General features: G+C 41.0%; 1 protein-coding gene and 1 pseudogene across 4 annotated transcripts in view; both read right to left on the bottom strand.

Annotated features, from left to right (window-relative positions):
* Positions 1 to 203: 203 nt before the first annotated feature.
* Pcyt1a (phosphate cytidylyltransferase 1, choline, alpha) overlaps positions 204 to 19,908 on the bottom strand; it is a 52,503-nt gene continuing 32,798 nt past the window's right edge. For all 4 annotated transcript variants that reach the window (XM_029566161.1, XM_008838531.3, XM_029566160.1 and 1 more), the window contains 7 exons: positions 18,152 to 18,251; positions 13,761 to 13,877; positions 12,935 to 13,086; positions 9,459 to 9,537; positions 8,869 to 9,011; positions 5,667 to 5,855; positions 204 to 4,361 (listed from right to left, as the gene is read on the bottom strand). In XM_029566161.1, the coding sequence (XP_029422021.1) occupies positions 4,155 to 4,361; positions 5,667 to 5,855; positions 8,869 to 9,011; positions 9,459 to 9,537; positions 12,935 to 13,086; positions 13,761 to 13,877; positions 18,152 to 18,251 (987 nt within the window). In that variant the 3' untranslated portion in view covers positions 204 to 4,154. The remainder of the gene's footprint in view (positions 4,362 to 5,666; positions 5,856 to 8,868; positions 9,012 to 9,458; positions 9,538 to 12,934; positions 13,087 to 13,760; positions 13,878 to 18,151; positions 18,252 to 19,908) is intronic.
* LOC108491117 overlaps positions 19,741 to 19,908 on the bottom strand; it is a 911-nt pseudogene continuing 743 nt past the window's right edge.

Genomic DNA, 19,908 nt, shown 5'->3' with positions numbered 1-19,908 from the left:
TCCTCTGCAAGAGCAGTCCATGCTCTTAACTGCTGAGCCATCTCTACTTTCAGCCCCTGGAACTGCTTCTTAATATGGCCATGAACTTGATCTTAAGGGGAAAAATTGGTGCAAAATCAAAGGAACTGAGGAACAAGCAAAAGCCCCCAATACTTAAAACACTATACACATGTATACCAGGTCAAAGTCACAGGAAACAGAAGCAAGAGGGAAAACCACATTGCCTTTATTTGGCTAAATGACAAAAGCCAAAATGACTCTGAACAGTTTAATAGACAGGAAAATGATATGCAAACTTCAGCTTCAGGAGATGTCCGCATGGACTTGCACTGGTGATGGGTGAATGTCCACGCCATAGCATGTAGCTCTTTCAACACTTTCTCCTGTTCAGGATCCTCAACACAAAGCACCCAACCAATTCTTACGCTGTCAGTTCCTCCCCAAAGGGAGGAAGTCCCACTTCAAACCTAAAGAACACAGCCTGAGTCATCCAAACCCTCAGGCTGGCAGTTTTCTTCTCCACCCCAGTTTGTGTGCTAACATAAAACTTTGGCAGACACCGGGCGTGGTGGCGCATGCCTGTAGTCCCAGCACTTGGGAGGCAGAGGCAGGCGGATCTCTGTGAGTTCAAGGCCAGCCTGGTCTACATAGTGAGTTCCAGGAAAGCTGGGGCTACAGGGAGACCCTGCTTCAAACATACAAACAAACAAACAAATCAGCTGCAATGAGGAAAAAAAAAAAAAACTTTGGCAGACAGAAAAATCTTCTCTTTTTTGAGGGTAATTAGCATTTAATAGTATTATAATTCCAGAACATGCTCTACTTATTTTGAAAAATAGTAGCTAGGGACCACTCTTTAGCCATGATAATCTATTCTATGAGAAAACAACAACCATTTTTATGACTTTGAAAAATATAACCTTTAAAAATACTTGTATTGGTAAGCTTTAAAAATACCATTAGTTTTTAAAACATTGTTAAGAGAGCTTTTTCTTTGAACCTGCATTAGTTCAACTTCTGGTGCATGTAAGCTGACAGGTATCTAGAAACTATGACTTTGAGGAATTAAAGCAAAGCAGGGACCCAGGACTGATTTGGGAAGGGATTTGGGAAGATTTAGGAACTGATTTGGGAAGAATTGATATGGAGCAGGGTTTAAGAAGGTAAAGGTAAGAAGGTAAGCTACCCACGAGTGAAGAGATGCAGAAACAGAGTACCAAGAAGAACCTCTGTGGAGGCGGAGGCATCCTAGACGGCCTGAAGGGCTGTGGCCACAAGGTAAACAAGAGTAACTTGGGTGCTGCCTAAATTATCAGTGACTAGAAAAGGTCAAAGGCCTCTCAACCTTCCCTTTTGTGGTTTTTTTTTGAGTCTTTTTGAGATAGAGTCTCCCTGTAGCCTCAGCTGGCCTGGAACTCACTATGTAGACCAGGCTGGCCTTGAACTCACAGAGATCCGCCTGCCTCTGCCTCCCAAGTGCTGGGACTACAGACTTGTGCCACCACCCAGCACTTTCCTGTGATTTTCACTCTTCACATTCCCAGCCTTCTCAAGCTCTGCAGAGGGCCAGCCTTTCTTTGGCTTAACTGTCAGAGGCAGCTGCTTCAGCACTAATGATCCATTTCTTGTTTCTCTAAAGTTGCAGCTTCTGCTTTTCAGTCTCATGAGCGTAGTGTATGACAAAAGCAAACTTCTTGCCTTGGCTCCCTCTCAGCACCAGCTAAAAAGCCTTGGTCTTCAACTCTTTCCTATGGTAGAGGCTCCAAGGCCAAACAGCTAAGGTTCTTCCATCTTTACCACACCCAACCCTTCCATGCTGCCTGCTTTCTCATGTGGGACTCAGGGAAACAGCTCCAGAGCTGAGGTTGCACAGGCTCAAGCATTCATATTGAAGAGGTGAAGATTAGTCAGAGCCATAGTGTTCACACCCTTAACTACATTTAACTAGGAACAAGTGCTCAATAGTGTGTCACTCCAGCAGCACCCTGTTCAAGCACCCAAGTATCTAACATATCATACAAGTTTTTGCTGATGTCCAAATTATCTGAAAATATGAGTGTTAGGAGACAGTAAAGGAGGGGGCATTCCAAGAACAGGTACGCAGGCCAGCCTTAGCTATATCACCCCCCAGTGTGGGGTTCAAATTGTGGGGTTCAAATATTTGGGACCCAGACAATACAGCTGAGGAATGACTACACAGTGATGTCATCACCTTTGTATACAACGGACAACGAGGCAGAGAGAAACAGGCAGAGTTCCTCCAAGAGAAGACTGTAGTACAAAATAAGCCGTATAAAGCTGTAGCATACAGAAACACTAATTTCAACTGTTTCAAAGACAGGATTTGAGACCAAAGCCATTTGGACCAGAGCTGACAGTGAAAACAGCACTCCATGAAAAGTTAGAATGGAGTTGCCACAGGCCACAGGACAAGACATTGCACATCTTTGCCCCCTCCTCCTCTGTGCTTTACCTGCCGGGGTGACATCAGTTCAGGAGCCTAGGTAGTCCTGTTGTGCTGTCAGGCTGTGGAGCTAGCCTGGGACCCTTAAGCGGCAGTACAGCTTTCTACCAGAAAGTGTTCAGGGAGGACTATAAAATGCTCACAGTCCTAGCAGAAGTATAAGAAAGGAGAAAATGTGCTTCTCTGCTGAAAACACTAAGGCTCCACCCCCACAAGGGGTATCTGAGTGACAAAGAATGAGCATAAACAATTTTGCCCTTAATCCAACTACAGGATTACTGGTGGTAATGATCCTCCAGGCCATGGAGCTGAGATGGGATGTAGGGGGACTAAAAACATCAGATCATGTTCAGTAGCAAGTGCCAAGAATCAGCATTCTTTGATTTGAATTCAAGTACTGGATTCCCCTTGAGCAACCTAACAGGTGAGGTGGGATCATAACCACAAGGCACAGATGGGCCAGAAAGAGAATCTCTTTATGCTAGTAATTTAGCCCATGCTCGCGGCTTTCTGGAGGAGCAGTGGAAGAAGTCCCTGCCAGTTGCAGCCCTTAAAAGAAAGGAGACTTCATAGGGTATTGATTCTACTTAAGAATATTCTTAAGAGGGGTAGAGATCCAGGTAAGGCTGTTTCAGGAATGAGTGTTTCCTTACGCTTATGCCTGTGTGCCCTATGAAAATCCAAGTATTAATATGGCAGTAAGCAACATGGATCAACAGATAAAGTTCAAGCTACAGACATTTACAGAGTATCCTTAGTATAAATCCAGGAGATAGCAATGAAACAGGAGTTGCGGAGCTAGGGACTTATCCCTGCAGAAACTCCATCTCAGCTGACTTTGCACTGGACTGTTTTGTTACACTCTCCTCTCCAATCACAGTAACTCTCAACATGTTCCTTCCTTTACAGGTAGGTTGCAGGAAACAAACTAACAAGAACTCCCAAATAATTGGGCAACAGAATTTTTCTGAGAAGATGAACACAGCAGAAAATCTACAGTCAACGCTCTGTGGTTTGGTTCCATCCCCATCAGTATCTTCATGGACCCCATTGGGTCCAACAAGAAACTCCACAGGGAGTAACAAAAGTTAGGCTCAGATCTTCTCCTTCCACAGCCATGCTGACACATGTGCCAGCAGTACAGTTAAGGGACTTGGGACTAATTCAGCTTTGAGATTTTAAGGAAACCAAAATTACAATATTCCCCCCAAATGACCCATCAGCATGGCTTACTGTTTGAAGGACCTGGCAAGCCACTTTGCTTCAGAACAAAAGGCAAATACTAGTGTCTCAGGAAGAAAAGGCCTCTGGGTATAACATACTTCCTTCTTCTGCCCACTCCTCAGGAGAAAAAAATTAGTTCTACTCACTGTATTTGAAAGACTAGTTTTTTAAAAAATTAATAAAAATGACTATCTCCCTGTCAAGCATAAACAGTAAAGCAAAGTCCTTGGGGAGGGAGACGGATGCACAGAGGGCTTCTAAGCTGAGTCAGCCTCCTTGGTGTGGGCGATGCTGGCTGTTAGGGCAAGGGCTGTTTGGGTTCCCCCATTCCCAGGTCCTCTTGCCCCATTTGTCTTTTCTTTGTAGATGTCCTTGGGTTTAGTGTTGGGATCACAAAGTGGAATTCGACAGAGAGCTTATGAAGGTTCTGGGACAGAGGGAGGGGAGAGGAAAGGAGGGATGAAACCTAGTCTTCTTCATCCTCACTGATGTCACAGGTCACAGCATTGTGCTTAGAGAGACTTGCTGGGAAGGAAGATGGGGAAGTCTTGCCAGAGAAGGGCCACCGGAAGGAGGGGGATGGGGAATGCTCCCGAGTAGGGCTGCTGCTGGGGCTCTGCTTGGGACTGATGGCCTGCAGCATTCGGCCTTTTCCCTCTTTCAGCATATGTTTCTAGGGAGGGAGATCAAAAGAAAGAGTTAGAAGATATCTATGGACCACATGGATCACCACTGGGGCACTTGAAACCTCAATTATCATGAATGCTCCCTGAAATTTTTTTTCATTGTCAGGGTTCAAAGCTAGGGTTTCAAGTATCCTAGGGTAACACTCTACCACTGATCTGTATCCCTAGCCCCTACAAATGCATGACTGAACAGCCCAGAGGAGAGATATCACTATAATTCTTAGCAATTTCCCCTCCACATTATATTATTTAACACTTTCTGTCTGCTCTCCACAGTCGGCAAGTCTTTTACTTCTATCAAAGAAATTCTTCAAAGGCTACTTAGTCTGTACTCTAGGTTCCTGGCAAAAACAAACGAACTCAGACAAAAAGGTATATACAGCCAAGTTTTCAAGTTCTCAAAAGGAAATTCCACATTTCCTTCAAATAATCTGTTCTAGTATTGAAATACCCTAGAGCCAGATTTTTCTTGATGTTTACGTTGAGTTCACTAATGGAATCTTTTACTTGGTTTGAAGATGTGTTATTCCTCAAGAATAGACTCCCACCTCATCAGGGAACCACACAGCAGCTCTCTGGTAGTGAGGCAGCTTTCTCTCTACTGTCCTCTATTCTTTCCTTCTCTTCCACGTAAAGCTACAATATAGAAGCAATGGGTGAGGCGACCCTTTTATCTTGTCTCCAGATTCCAAGGTGGATAGAGAGCTGGCAAAATTATCTAGGAAGATGTATAACTACATTAGACAACTACACTTCATTTTGATGCCCCTTTCTGCTTAAGGATTCTATATTTCTTTTTATTAACATGAAACTTCTCTTGAATTTGCAGAGCACTTACAGAAAACTGAGGCGGAATGATCACAAGCTCAAGGCAAGTTCAAAGCTGATCTGAGCAAATTTAGGGAGACCCTGACTCAATAAACAAACAAACAAAGCTAAGGATACAGTACAGTGGTAGAGTGCTTGCTTAGCATGCATCAGGCCCTGGGTTCCATCAGCAGAAAAAAAAAAAGAAAAGAAAAGAAAGAAAAGGAGGAGCTGGGGAGATGGTTACTGCTCTTTCAGAGCATCTGAGTTTGGTCCCAGAACCCACATTGGGCAATTGACAACCACCTCTAACTCCAGGGGATCCAATGCCTTTTCTGGCCTCTGCAGACAGCTACACTCACAGTGCACACACCCATACACAGGAGCATACATATACATAATAATTAAAATAAATTCTAAAAAATAAAAAAATCTCCTGCATTTCTCTGAAATTCCTTGCAGTGTCTAGAAGGGAAGATTCATACCAGTGCTCCTTCTGGACCAAACATTTCCAGGAAACTTCCAATGAATTCTCGGGACTTTTCCTCCCACTTCTGGATGAGGTCAATGCTTTTTTCTTCCACTTTCTGCACAAATTCTTTTGATTTTTCTTCTACATCTTTCACTTTCTTCTTCACTTTGTCAACCCGCTCTTGCAAGTGGTATTTCTTCTCCTAGGTAAAGAAATAACTTTCTAAGAAATAATACCCATCCTGACCTTTCTTGGCTACTGATACTGCTCTCAGTCTTTAGAATTCTACTTTACTTTAATTCATCCTATATTTATGTAGTATAATAACAGAAAAGATATTCTCTGGGCAGCAATCTTATACAAAAGTGTGATAATTGGGGGCTGGAGAGATGGCTCAGCAGTTAAGAGCACTGAATGCTCTTGTAGAGGACCCGGGTTCGATTCCCAGCACCCACATGGCGGCTGTGAACCGTCCTTAACTTCAGTTCCAGGGGAATCCAAAGCCCTCTTCTGATTTCTACAGCATTGCACGACATGGGTACACTCACATACATGCAGGCAGTACACTCATACACAGAAAATAAAAGTAATAAATAAAATATTTTTAAAAGGTATGATAACTTTAATATTGTAGACTAAGCTAAATAAACAGGCGAGGGCCAGTAACAAATAGGCATGCAACCAAATGAAGTCAAATTTCTAAAAGATAAGTCTAAATTTTGTAATATAAATATGCCTACCTATATGGAGATGTACAGGCACCAAAATCACTGCACAACATCTAAGAAGCAGTTATGCAGACTCAACATGGAAATACTAATTAATTAATAATTATTTGGACTTCCCCTTTAGTGTTAGTTCCATGATTTTTAGATAAATTTTGTTTTATTTTTATGTGTGTATATGTGTGTGCACACATGTGTATAGGCCAGAGGCTGACATCAGGTGTCTCTCTCAATCACTTTCTATCTTATTTTTCTGAGACAGGGTCTCTCACTGAACCTGGAGCTCACCTTGGCTAGGCTTGTTGACCACTGAGTTCCAGGAATCCTCCTGTCTCCACCTCCGCAGAGCTAGAATTACAGTGCATTGCCATGCCCAGTTTTTGTTTTTGTTTTTTTTGGGGGGGGGTGCACTCTTTTGGTTTTGGGTTTTTTGTTTGTTTGTTTTTTAAAACAGGGTCTCACTATGTAGCCCTGACTGGCCTGGAACTTGCTATGTAAACCAGGCTGGCCTCATACTCATAGATATTTACCTATCTCTGCCTCTTAAGATCTGGGATTAGAAGGATACAACACCCACCCATGCTTGGCTTTTATGTGGATACTGGGGATTCAAAATCAAGTCCTCATGTTTGCATAACAAGCCTGCTATTAAATGAACCATCTTCATAGCTCATGTGTTATGTTTTGGAGATCTACTTGCTCATCTGAAAAATGATGAAAGAGTTGGTCCTACTAACTCTCCTAAATATTAGGGTAAAATGGTATGAATCCGGGGCTAGAGAGATGGCTCAGCAGTTAAGAACAGTGGTTGTTCTTGCAGAAGACCCGGGTTTGAATCACAGCACCCACATGACAGCTAACAACTGTCCATAACTCGGTCCCAGGGGATCCAACAGCCTCTTCTGTCCTCCGTGGGCATTGCACCATAGAGGTGCACTTACCTACATGCAGGTAATACAAGCATACACAAAAAAATAAATAAATAAAAAATTTTAAAAATGGTATGAATCTTCTAATGGAGGGGGAGGAATATTCAGTCAAATGAAAAGTATTCTATCAGCTGGAGCTGAGCATGGTGGCATTTGTCTATAATCCCAGTACTGAGGAGGCTAGGGCAGGAGGCTCATAAGCTCCAAGATCTTTTGTTAAAAACACAAAACAAAAAAAGTAGTTTCATAATTTTTATATGATAAATAAGAAAGGAAAAGAGCCAGGGTATATAGCTTAGTGGTATAACATGTACTTATATGCATAACGTGAAGGAGGAAAGAGAGGAAGAAGGGGTTTTTTGTTTGTTTGTTGTTTTTCTGAAGTGAAGCCTTGACATGTAGCTCAGACTAGCATCAAATCTCACATTTGCAATCCTCCTACCTCAGTCTCCCCATGTGCATCACATTACAGATGTGCACCACCATGCCTGGCTCACCAACTGGGTTTTTGCTTATTTGATTTTTTTGCTTTTTTACAGCCATGCTTGGCTTTTATGTAGGTACTTACTGGAGACTCAAACTTAGGTTCTCATGTTTGCATAACAAGCCTTCTATTAAATGATATATAACCCTGGTTCATTTGGAACAAACTATGTAGCACAAAGTGATCTTGAACTTAAAATGATCCTCCTGTCTTTGCCTCCAAAATACTGGGGGTACAGGCATGTACCATCAAGCCCAGTTCTGGCTCATCTATTCACTGAGCTGGGGGCAGGTGAAGGAGTGTGGTTAACTGGTTATTTTGTACAATATAGTTTGTAGATTTCTACTTAAATCAATTTTTTATTGAGACACTGTTTATATAGAGAGAGCATTTCTAAAAGTCAGTATTAAGCAAAAATAAACTTGACCTGTATGGATCTGTTTTTGAGATAAACCCTGCTAGGTAGCCCAAGTGGGGAAACTAAAATGTGCGTCAGCAGCCACACAGAGAAAGGACATACACTTTCATCACATTTGAAAAGAACACCCAAACAAAGTTAAGAACCACTGTTTCAGATGTATTTATATAAACAGTGCACTACATAAAATTTAGGGTTTTTTGTCGTTGTTTTTTTTTTCGGTCTTTGAAACAGGGTCTCCCTGTAGACCCAGCTGGCCTGGAACTTATGTAGAGGCCTTGAACTCACAGAGATTCGCCTGCCTCTGCCTCCCAAGTGCTAGGACTACAGGTGTGTGCCACCATGCTTGGCAGTTTCATTGGTTTTTGAGATGGGGTGTCAGGATATTCTTGCCTCTACCTCCCAACTGCTACGATTATAGACATGCTTAATTTTTACATTCCTACTTATTTAATTGGTTGCATGTTCTTGTATCAATATGTTGGTATTAGTCCATGAAGGCAGAAATTGCCCTAGGTTGTTCTCTTTGTGATTTGCTTAGTGTGGAATTACCTGCAAAGCAGGATGCTTTGTTTTCAAAATGATAATCACAGCAAACTGAAAAACAAGTTCATCTCAAGAGTGGGAGGCAGTATGCTATGGATGAGGTTGGAACTCACGTTGATGAAGCTGACATTAAGCTCCTTTGCTGTATAGCCTCTCTGGAGGTTCCGTCTTGCATATACATCATAGTCTCGGACAATCCGGGTAATGATATCTGATGTGGAGATACCTTCTGTCCTCTGTGTTGGAGCAAACATGCCTAACTCAAAACACATACAGATAAACACTGTGAAGTTATGGTACACCAGCAAGAGGACCAGGCAGAGACTGGGGGCAATATTCCTTTACTTTCCACCAAAAGCAGATTCCATTATCACTAAGTGAAATCTGGAGATCCTGGCACACAGAAGGAGGCATGAATCAAGAGCTAGAAGAGGAGGCACTACATTGTCCTAATATTAAAAAAAAAAAAAAAAAAAAAGGAACTAGAGAAATGTCCTAAATTTAAGGGAGATATTAAAATTATACCATATTAATATTTAGACCTAGAACTGATAGATGTCATTTACATTGCTATCTACAATTTGATCAGAAAGAGAAACTGAATTTTTCAATACACAGCTTTCCCCTGTAAAGCAGTGTCATAGCTGGATCTCTGAAGTTGCCAAAGACCCCGTAAATTAAGGCTGGACATCAACTCACTCACCTGCTTCCTTGATGTGCTTGTAAACATCATCACTCCCAGCAGAAGAGTAAGGGATATCATCATGGGCTACGAAATCAATCTGAAAATAGGGAAACATCATTTCAACCCCAGGATAACTGTCATTCAGAAAGACCCTATAAATATTCTCAGGTTTAGAAAAATGAAAACAAGCAGAGGCTATGTGAAAAAAAAAAAAAGCACAAAACAAACCTTTTTTCTTTCTCTTGGCTTTCATCATAAATTCCATGATCAAGTCACAAACCACCCAATCTATTTATGGTTTATCCAAATGAAGTTAGCCAGTTTCTTTTCTAGCTATTTCTCCTGGTCTAAAAGAAGAGCTACTCTTCCCTCTGTATGCTAGTCCCTGCTGTGGTAGTGAGGGAGGAAGATCTTGTGGTGAGCCAGCTAGTAGGCAAGTCTAGGAAAGAAGGAAATTTCCCTACCTCCTGGGTCTGTAAGAACATGTCAAGTCAGGTATGGTGCCTCATGCCCATCAGCACTGGAAGGCAGAGGCAGGTAGATCTCTGTGAGTTCCAAGGCCAGCCTGGTCTACATAGTGAGTTCCAGGCCAGCCAGAGCTACCAAGTGAGATCCTGCCCTCAAAAATAAAATAAATAAATAAATAATAGATAAATAATAAAATAATGGGTCAAATAGGGTTTCTAAAAGTGTGTGAAAGAGAGGTCACTTCTTGGTTAATTGCTTTTTTCTCCTAGTTCCTAAGAAGAGGATGAATATAAAAACAGCAACTAAGAGTCCTTTTATAGGAATAGACACCTGTCTTACTGAGAAATGCAAATCCCAAAGCTATAAAAGGAGTAGCGTTTATCATTGTAGTACTGTCAGTACACTTCACAGAAGTAGGAAGATTAACAGCACCAGGATCAATCATCTTTTTGAGAGACAAGTTAAACCTCAGTGACTCCTTCTCAATAGCCATTAGGCCTTTGGTAACATAATTACTAACACCACCATGCCCAACTCCCAAAAGCTCTGTGCTATGAAGTACTCTCATCAGGACAGAAGCTAACATCTCAATTACCCATGGACAACTTTTCAGGGCACCAAAGTCAAGAATCTGAGGCAAGTAAGACAGTGGTTGAGATTTACTTCTGAAGAGGAGAAAAGGGAAGTTTCAAGTTCCTCTAACCTGAAACATCTGCCTGGACTTGCCTGTGTTGCTGAAAATAATCTTATCACCTTTGGTGCCACTATTAAGTGTTGATGTAGCAAATCTAGGGAACTATAAAAAGTCTGTCCTGGGCCAGAGAGATAGATCAGCCAGTAAAAGTGCAGTGCCTGCTTCCAAGCCTGATGACCTGAGTTCAGAATCCAGGACCTACATGTTTGTCTTCTGACCTCTGCATGTGTGCCATGTGCTCACATATATATGCACAACACACACATGCACAAAATAAATAAGATATAATAAAAGGTCTGTCCTAATCCTAAATAGTTAACAGTAAATCTCCACTAGCCTCTGGCTTACTCAAGTACTACTCTGAAGCACTTCTGGCTACCTTTGATCTTTCCTGCCTCACTGAACAATTCTCCTACAACACTTCATACACCCATGCAGAAAAGTGACAATATGCACACTGGTTTCTCAAGCTTGAGGGTCTCTAACATAGTGTGATAAATCCATTCTTTTATGTCCACCTTTGTAAGAAGTGTAACTTTAATGTGGGAGAATTCAATGGAGGTAAAAGAGCTTTAAAGTAATAATTTATTATTTGAATAAGAGTGAGAAGCACCCTTGATTTCTGAACCCACACAACTTCTAGCCCAAATCAAAGCCTTGAAAAAAAACAACACAAGCAAAGCCTATGTTAATTAATAATGTGTTAATTCCTAGAATATGAACTTTTTCACTTTTTAAATTCATTTTTGCTTATCTTCTTGTTTAAGTGTTGGTTTTATTTTAATATTTTATTGCTTTTTTTCTGGTCTTTTGAGACCAGGGTTTACCTATAGCCCCAGCTGGCCTGGAACTCACTGTGTAGACCAGGCTAGCCTTGAACTCACAAAGCTCTGCCTGCCTCTGCCTCCTGAGTGCTGGGATTAAAGGCATGTGCCACCACACCCACTTTATTGCTCTTTTTAAAAAAGACTTATTTATTTTATGTTGGATGAGTGTTTTGCCTGCATTAATGTAAGTGAAGCAAAGCACATGCACACAGTACCTGAGGTGGCCAGAAGAATGGGCTGGACTCCCCTGGAACTGGTGTTAAAGCTTGTTTTCAGACATTATGTGTGTGTTGGGAACTGAACCCAGATCCTCTGTAAGAGCAGCAAGTGTTCATAACTACTGAGCCATCTCTCCAGCCCTTATTATTTATATACGTGTGCACATACATGTGTATAGGTGCCCAAGGAGGCCAGAGGAGGGCATCGGATGCTCTAGAGTTATAAGCAGTTGTGAGCCACCCCATGTGGGAACCAAACTCTGGTTTTCTGTAAGAGCATCAAGTGCTCTTAACTACTAAGCCATCTGTCCAGTCCCTGTTTGCTTGTTTTTGAGATAAGGTCTTATTATGAAGCCCAATCTGGCCTCAAATTTGTGGTTCTCTTGCCTCAGTCTCTTGGCTTTGGCATATAAACTTTTTTTTCCTTTGCATTAAAAAATTACTGTGCCTTTAATCCCAGCACTTGGGAGGCAGAGGCAGGTGAATCTCTGTGAGTTCAAGGCCAGCCTGGTTTACATAGTGAGTTCCAGGACAGCTGAGGCTACAGGAAGACCCTGTCTCAAAAAGACCCCCCCCCAAAAAAAAAAATTATGGCTGGGCATGGTGGCTCATGTCTTTAATCCCAACACTCAGGAGGCAGAGGTAAGCAGATCTTGTGAGATTGAGGCCAGTCTGGTATACATAGTAAATTCCAGGCCGGCTGGGGCTACAGGCAGAGCCTGACTTAAATATTTATTTATTTTTATTTATTTATTTATTTGTTTATTTATTGAGTGTATTTGGAGGTCAGAGGACAACTTGTGTTGAATCAGTTCTCTCCTTCTACCAAATGGGTTCAGGGATCAAAGTCAGGTCACCAGGATTGGCAGCAAGTGCCTCTACCCACCCCACTGAGCCACTGCCAGCCCAGATAAATAAAATCCTTCAGAGTATGGCTAGGGATTATGGATATTCTAAAGTGACCGGCATGTTATAAGAAAGAAAGCATAAATGGGGGGGGGGGGTTGTAACTGAACAGTTGGCTCCAGCCCCAACAGGGCAACCTGGAGCATATTATTTGGTCTTGCTGGGCCTTGCTCTCCATATGTAAAGTGGAAATAATAACCACTCCCACAAGATTGCTGTGAGAGCAGAGAGAACATAATGGCTATTAAAGTGCTTGTAAACCATCAAACCTCATATTTACATAGAAGGTATAAGTAAAGCAGGATAATGGAAAGTCAGCCCAAGTGCTGAACCTTGAGCACTGAGGAACGACCAAGGAGGCATATATGGCCAGTTTCTTACCCGGTGCTCTGCCAGGAACTCGGGGGTCAGGGTCCAGGGGGCGTTCCTCACCACCTCATCCACATAGCGGCAGTGCTGCACAGCATCATAGCGCTCATTCTCATTCATCACAGTGAAGCCTTTGAAGTTGTGTGTTAGCTCATCACTGCAGACTGGGTTCACAGCATCAGAAAGTTGTCAAACAGGTTGTAAGTCAAGGTTCCCTCTGGCTCCTCAGTCAGCAACGTCTCCCATCTTCCCCCACTTCCTAGGCCTGTAACCACCCCCCCACATCTGGAGAAAAATCTTCTGGATGTAGTTCAGTCTGGGTAACAATGTTTTTCCTGATCTGAGATCCACCTTCAGGAGTAACACTTGCTACAGTATGCTTACAAGCTCAGAGAGTAAAACAGGGACTCAGATCTTTGACTTGAACCTGCCACACATTTCCACAGCAGTGAAGTTTTAAAATTTTTTCCTTTTTTTTTAAAAAAAAAACCAGACTGGACCACATAACATTTGCTTGGCAAACATTTCTATTGATTCAAAAAAGATAAAGTGAAATCTAGAGCAAATGTTGTTCTAAGGTAGGCAACTGGGATGAGTGCTGCTTCCATCGCTGTAGAACTCATCTAAAGACAGCGAGACAACACAGGACATCTCAGTCACTGAGCCTTCAGTTGCTCGCTCCAGGCTGAGCTAGCACCTCACAGACTATATTTTAGACAGACTACACCACATCCTTCATTTAAAAATGAAATGAACCAATGCACTTAAGTTATACAGGCAGGAGACAAAAGGCTACTCTTTTTCTGGGCAACACCTAAAGTTGTCAAATGTTTCTCACCTCCCACAATGAGGTATGTATTAGGAAAGAGGTTCTTTGCTTGCATCAGAGCCCGGGCATGACCAGAATGAAATAAGTCAAATATTCCATCTGCATAGACTCTTACAGGCCGCTCACCTGAATTCAAACAAAAGAACTCATCACAAAAAATATATTTACTCAATCCCTCACTCTATGACTGTTTCATCCTTGTATAGGCCCTCTCTTGATATATTCTCTAAGAGCCAGGCCTGGTGACATAAAACCTTTAATCCCAGTCACTTTGGAGGCTGAGGCATGAAGACTGCCAAGTTCAAGGGCAGCCTGGATTACAAAGTGAGTTCAAAGATAGTTCGTCAACCCTCTCAAAATAAAAAATTATAAAAGATCTCAATGGTACAGCTCTTGTCTAGCATGCACAAGGCCCTAAATTCAATCCCAATACTATAAAAAAATAAAAAAGAAGTGTAAAAATAAGCTGTTTCTTTCTTTCTTTCTTTTTTTTTGGTCTTTTTGAGACAGGGTCTCCCTGTAGCCCCAGCTGGCCTGAACTTGCTATATAGACCAAGCTGGCCTTGAACTCACAGAGATCTGCCTGCTGCTGTCTCCCAAGTGCTAGGATTAAAGGCATAAAGGCATGTGCCACCACACCCAGCTGTTTTACTTTTTTTTTTCTTTTTTTCAAATAGTCTCAACAAACAAGTACAGAGAATGCCCTAGAAACACAAGAAAGGTTCAAAGACTAAGATAGTCCCTTAGCAAGACTGATGATTTCAGTCTCTGGTATTTGGAATTTAGACTGAAGTTCATGTTTTAGAAAGATTGAATGCTTCTTCCTTAAAGTTATCTTAGAAGTGATATTGAATATATATATATATATATACATATATATCCTAAACTTCAAAATCCTCACCTTAAAAAAAAGATTGATTTTATTTTTGATTATGTATGGGGGGCAATATGCACATGTGAGGTCAGAGACATCAGATCCCCTGGTAGTTGTGAATCACCTAACATGGGTGCTGGGAACTGAACTGGGGTCCTCTGCAAGAGCAGTACACACTCTTAACTGCTGAGCCATCACTCCAGCTCCAAAATCTCACCTTTAATTGATGACATTTCAGGTATGTTTAAACAGAATAAAACCAAACTCTAATCTGATTGCTTATTATCTCATCTCTGTTTGCCTTGATTAAGAACTAATGCTTTGCTTTAGAAATAAGCCTCCCTGCTCCCTAGAAAGTAATGAATGGTCTGAGAGCTATGACTGAAAGACAGAGGATTAATATACATGCAGACCAGTTATCAATTCATTGTGTCTCAATCCCCTTCAAATACTTTATCTGTGGTAACAGAATCCCATGAAACATTTCTCCTTCTGATAAGCATGATGCTATATTTTCTGAGTGATATATGAAGTACTTAAAAATAAAATATAGATATGTTAGGATTTTTCATCTCTCCATGAATGAAAATAAAAAAGATCAAGTGACCTTTAGTGATAGTAGCCTAGAAAAGAGAAGCCAGGAAATCACCTCCTAGGATATAACACTAATTCCAAAGCCAAATAAACACATCAACATAATTTTTATCATGCATCAAATGATAAATCTAAGGAGTCTAATGAACTTATTCTCACTATGCTAATAAAGAAGGATTATTTCACTGTGGCAGCAGGAGCCTTTACCCACTGAGCCATATTGCCAGTCTCAATTTTAGAATAAAGTAAAACACACTAATACAAGAAAAGCTGAAAAATAATACAATGGATTTTTTTTCTTTTGGTGCTAAGAATTAAACCCAGGGCTTCCTGTACCTGCTTTAGCACTAAGCTGTACCCTCTAAGAGTCAGAAAGGGTTAGCTCAATCTTCTCAACCAGCTTCTTTCCTCTATAACCTTGACCTCTATAACACTAAGTTTATTCATCCATCTATAGGGCAAAATAAAAAAAAAACATTAGTACAATCCCTTTTCTAAATTCCTTTTCTAAAACCTTGAGATCACAAAGTTACTAACATCCATTTTTCCTAAATGGAAAAGAATAGAATGTAAAAATTAAGAATATTTTATTGTTCAGCCAGGTCAAAGCAAGGAGAGGTTTAGCTCAGGAATCATATTGCTTGGATAGTGGCAAAAGCACAGAATATTACTGAATGGCTGTTTGCCAGAACAGTTAAACTTCTCACATGAGGACAAGTACATCACTGAATCTCTGCCCAAACCAACCTTACAAGTGTCTCCTGACCTCTGTGGTGTTTTTCCCCGGCCTCCCTTGATATCTCAGGTCCCTAAGACTTCACCCAGTCTTTGATAAAGTCAGGGCTGGTATATTAACCAAAAGACCAGAAGGGGCCACTGTTGTACTAGTCTAAGGAAAAAGCTGACACTAGCAATTCAAATAAACCACACCCTGACTGGCAACTGCAGTCTCAGATTACCTAAAGCAACTTCCCTCCCTGTCAGGACTGTAAATTAGACAGACGCATTACTTCTGGCTAAGTAAACAGATGCCTTCAGGCAGGCCAAACCTGGGTTTCAGTTCAATGTCTACTGAGATATCCTCTCAAATATCAATCACTCACCGTTTTTCCCTAACAGATTCCCACTGCCCTAAAGAAACCCTTACACACTTCCTCCTTTTTGAGTTAAACATAGTGCTGACTTATATTATCTTCCAAAAGTTTTCTGAAGCTGATATCATTTTTTTCTCTAACTAAAGAACTTTGTTCTAGATTACACAATCTCCCCTGTTAAGGTTCCTGAAATTTCCTGGCAAAAACCTGGGGGAGAAGGGCATGGAGGGAATATCCCTTGTGTCAGTTTTAGATTAAAATTCACTAACTGGCATGAGGAGATTCTTCATCCCTTGTCCTGCACTGACATGAATATAATCAGCTATTTCGTTATTTAACACAGAACAGACAACAAGAGAAAGATGTAAGAGAAAAACAGAAGTTAAACCAGACTGGTAAACTTTCTAGGGTAATTGGCCACTGTTCCATTTAAAGGGCAAGAGCTTCACCAAAGGTCTTCCACTGTTGGCACTAGCATCTCTACTGAGTAGCACCACTCACCCTGGAGTGTAAGAGCACCGAGAGGAAAAGAGCAAGGGTTTAGTTCCAGTTCTAGCACCATCTCTCTTTTGTGGAGGTTTTATTTCTTAATTTCTAAGGACCATAATTTCTTTCTTTCTTGATTTCTTCATATATAATATAGCAGATCATTTCAAGCATGACTTGGTTATAAAATTATATTCTAAAATTTTAAACAGATTTATTACAATTTATTAATTATAAGGTTCAAAACTTGGAAACACTACACACATTTTCTTTTCTGTTTTTTTTTTGTGAGCGTGCTGGAGGCTGAACTCAGGATCTCATGATGCTAAGTCCATGCTCTACCTCTGTGCTGCACCCCCAGCCTAGAAACACATTTTTGTCATGTCTCACAATGGCACATGGATAATTTAATAACAAGCTGGGTAATTTAAACAATGTGACCAGATCTGAGTAAGGCACTGAACTTTGAATATGTCATTACAGAGCACATCAAAAGTTCTTCCCTCCAACAGCTCCTACTACCACATCTGAATGTGACCCATGAACTGTCGGCATTCTGAAATTGACCTCTAGGCCAGTGAGATGGCTCAGCAGGCTTGCCTTCAAACCTGATGATGTGAGTTCAGTTCCCGAGACCCACATGGAAAAAGTAGAGAACCGACTTTCTGCAAGTTGTCCTCTGACCTCCACACTCGAACTGTGGTGGCATGCATGCCTATATATACATGCACACACAAAATAAATAAATAAATAAATAAATAAATAAATGCAATTTTTTGAAAAAGAAAGAGGCTGGGCATGGTAGCACATGCCTTTAGTCAGGTGGCTATCTATGAGTTCAAGGCCAGCTTGAGCTATATAGCAAGTTCCAGGCCAGTCACATAGTGAGGTCCTGTTTTGTTTTGTTTTGTTTTTAAAAAAAGGTAGGGAAACAAACAAGATCATGGGGCAAGAAGAATAGCTCAGTAGATAGAGTACTTGCCTACCATGAGCAAGGCCCTAGGTTTGATCTCTAGCACCATAAAAACAAACAGGATCATAACCCAGCTAAAGCTAGTATCTTTATTTTCTTTTCTGCCATGCTGGGGATCAAACCCAGGGACTTGGGCATGATAGGGATGGGGGGCACCCTATCACTGAGCGACAATCTCAGCCACTGGGTTAATAACTAGTTTTGTTTTTCTCTCTTTCATGATAACTATGACAATAACCCAGGAAAAATTTATAACAAGGAAAAAATTAACATTTTATAGAGAAGAGTTACTTTCCCTAACAGAACATCAAGGTGGCCTGGAATGCTAAAAACCTACAAAACACCAACAAAACCACAAAGCAGTTAAGTATTTACTTACAAGGAGTTCCTTTGCAGGCTTCTTCCATAGTTACCCTGACATAGGGCTTACTAAAGTCAACTTCAATTTCATCAGAAAAAGGAGCTGGCTGCCTTAAGCTCTGAAGAAGAAGTGAAGAAAAATTAAGTTAAATTTAATGGTATGCACTGAAATACTCCCCAAAAAGGTAATTTTAAAGAACAGTTATTCAAATGTTATACAGCAAAGCTAAAACAAGAGTGCAGGTAGGCTTATTTCTCAGTGCACGGCACAGACAGACACATACGCATAAAGTTTATTTATTTATTTATTTACTTATTTATTTTTGTCTTTTTGAGCCCTTCTCCCTGTAGCCCCAGCTGGCCTGGAACTCACTTTGTAGACAAGGCTGGCCTTGAACTCACAGAAATCCAGAGACAGGATCTCTTAAATTCCTGATCTTCCTGCCTATACCTCCTAAGTGCTGGGGTTACAGGTATGTGCCACCATGCCTGGCTTCACCTATTATGTGTAGTAGTAGTAGTTGTGCTGTTTTATTGATTCCTTAGGATTGTCTACATATGAGTAATATATGTGAATAAACACAATTTTACATACTTCTCAATCTGGATGTTTCTTTCTTCTAGCATAGCTTCTTGCTGTTAGAACTTCTGTTGTGTCAAGTTAATGTCCCCAAACAATCCTCAGTACAAGCTCATCTACTGTGGTCTAGTCAGCTTATCTAGGGTCCCTTGCTTTAGGAAGATTAGTTCTTCCTCACCTAGCAGTAATCAGTTGCCAATATTTCTTCAGCTAAGATTGGAGTCTGCTGTCCATTTCCCCAGTTCTATGCTGGGTTTTTTTCTGCCTGAGTTTGCATAAGACTGTGTACACTGACACCAGATGTTCTGTATGAAATACACAAAAATTCAATTAAAAAAAAAAGAATTTCTAGTATGACACTGAGAAGTGCAAAGATAAATATCCTTGCCTTGTCCCTAGTCTTGTGGCAGGGGAAGCATGCACTGTTTCACCATTATATATGATGCTAGCTGTAGGGTTTTGACAGATGTCCTTTATTAGGCTGCAGAATCTCCTTTCTTCATGCTATTTATCAAGAGTTCTTTTTAAATATTTTATTTACTATTTTTATTTTATGTGTATGAGTGTATTGCCTGCATGTATGTGAGTGTACCTGTATTGTGCAACGCTGTGGAGTTCAGAAGAGGGCTTTGGATTCCCCTGGAACTGGACTTAAGGACAGTTCGTAACGGCCACATGGGTCCTGGGAATCAAACCTGGGTCCTCTGCAAGAGCAGTCAGTGCTCTTAACTGCTGAGCCACGTCTCCAGCCCCTTATCAAGAGTTTTTATAATGAATGGCTACTGGACTCTTCTCAAATGCTTTAGTATTTTCCCTTTGCTTATTAATTACGGTGTATTATAGGAGGCCGTTAAAGCCATCTTGTGTTTCTCAGGAAATTAGTGTCAGTAGTGTTGTATAGGCTTTTTGTATTTCTGGATTCAATCTGCTACCCTATTAGTAAGGATTTTTGCATCTAAGTTTGTGAGGTTTTGTTGTTTTTTTTTTAAGAGCACAAACCTACATTTATTTATTTACTTTACTTTTGTTTAAATCTGTGAAGGGTACAGCATCACACAGATTCTGTGTCCAAAGGCTTCTGCAGGAAGGTTGCTTTGGAATTTGGCACGAAGCATGCCACTGTTCATGGACCTGAGTAACCTTTCCCCAGATTACTTTGGTTTAGTTTAGTTTGCCACCAGGAGGCACTGCTATTT

The sequence above is a fragment of the Nannospalax galili genome, unplaced genomic scaffold (assembly GCF_000622305.1).
Source record: "Nannospalax galili isolate Female #2095 unplaced genomic scaffold, S.galili_v1.0 scaffold598, whole genome shotgun sequence".
In the NCBI taxonomy this organism is placed as follows: Eukaryota; Metazoa; Chordata; class Mammalia; order Rodentia; family Spalacidae; genus Nannospalax; species Nannospalax galili.
The sequence above is the reverse complement of the archived record's forward strand: the minus strand, read 5'-3'. Positions and strand labels throughout refer to the sequence as shown.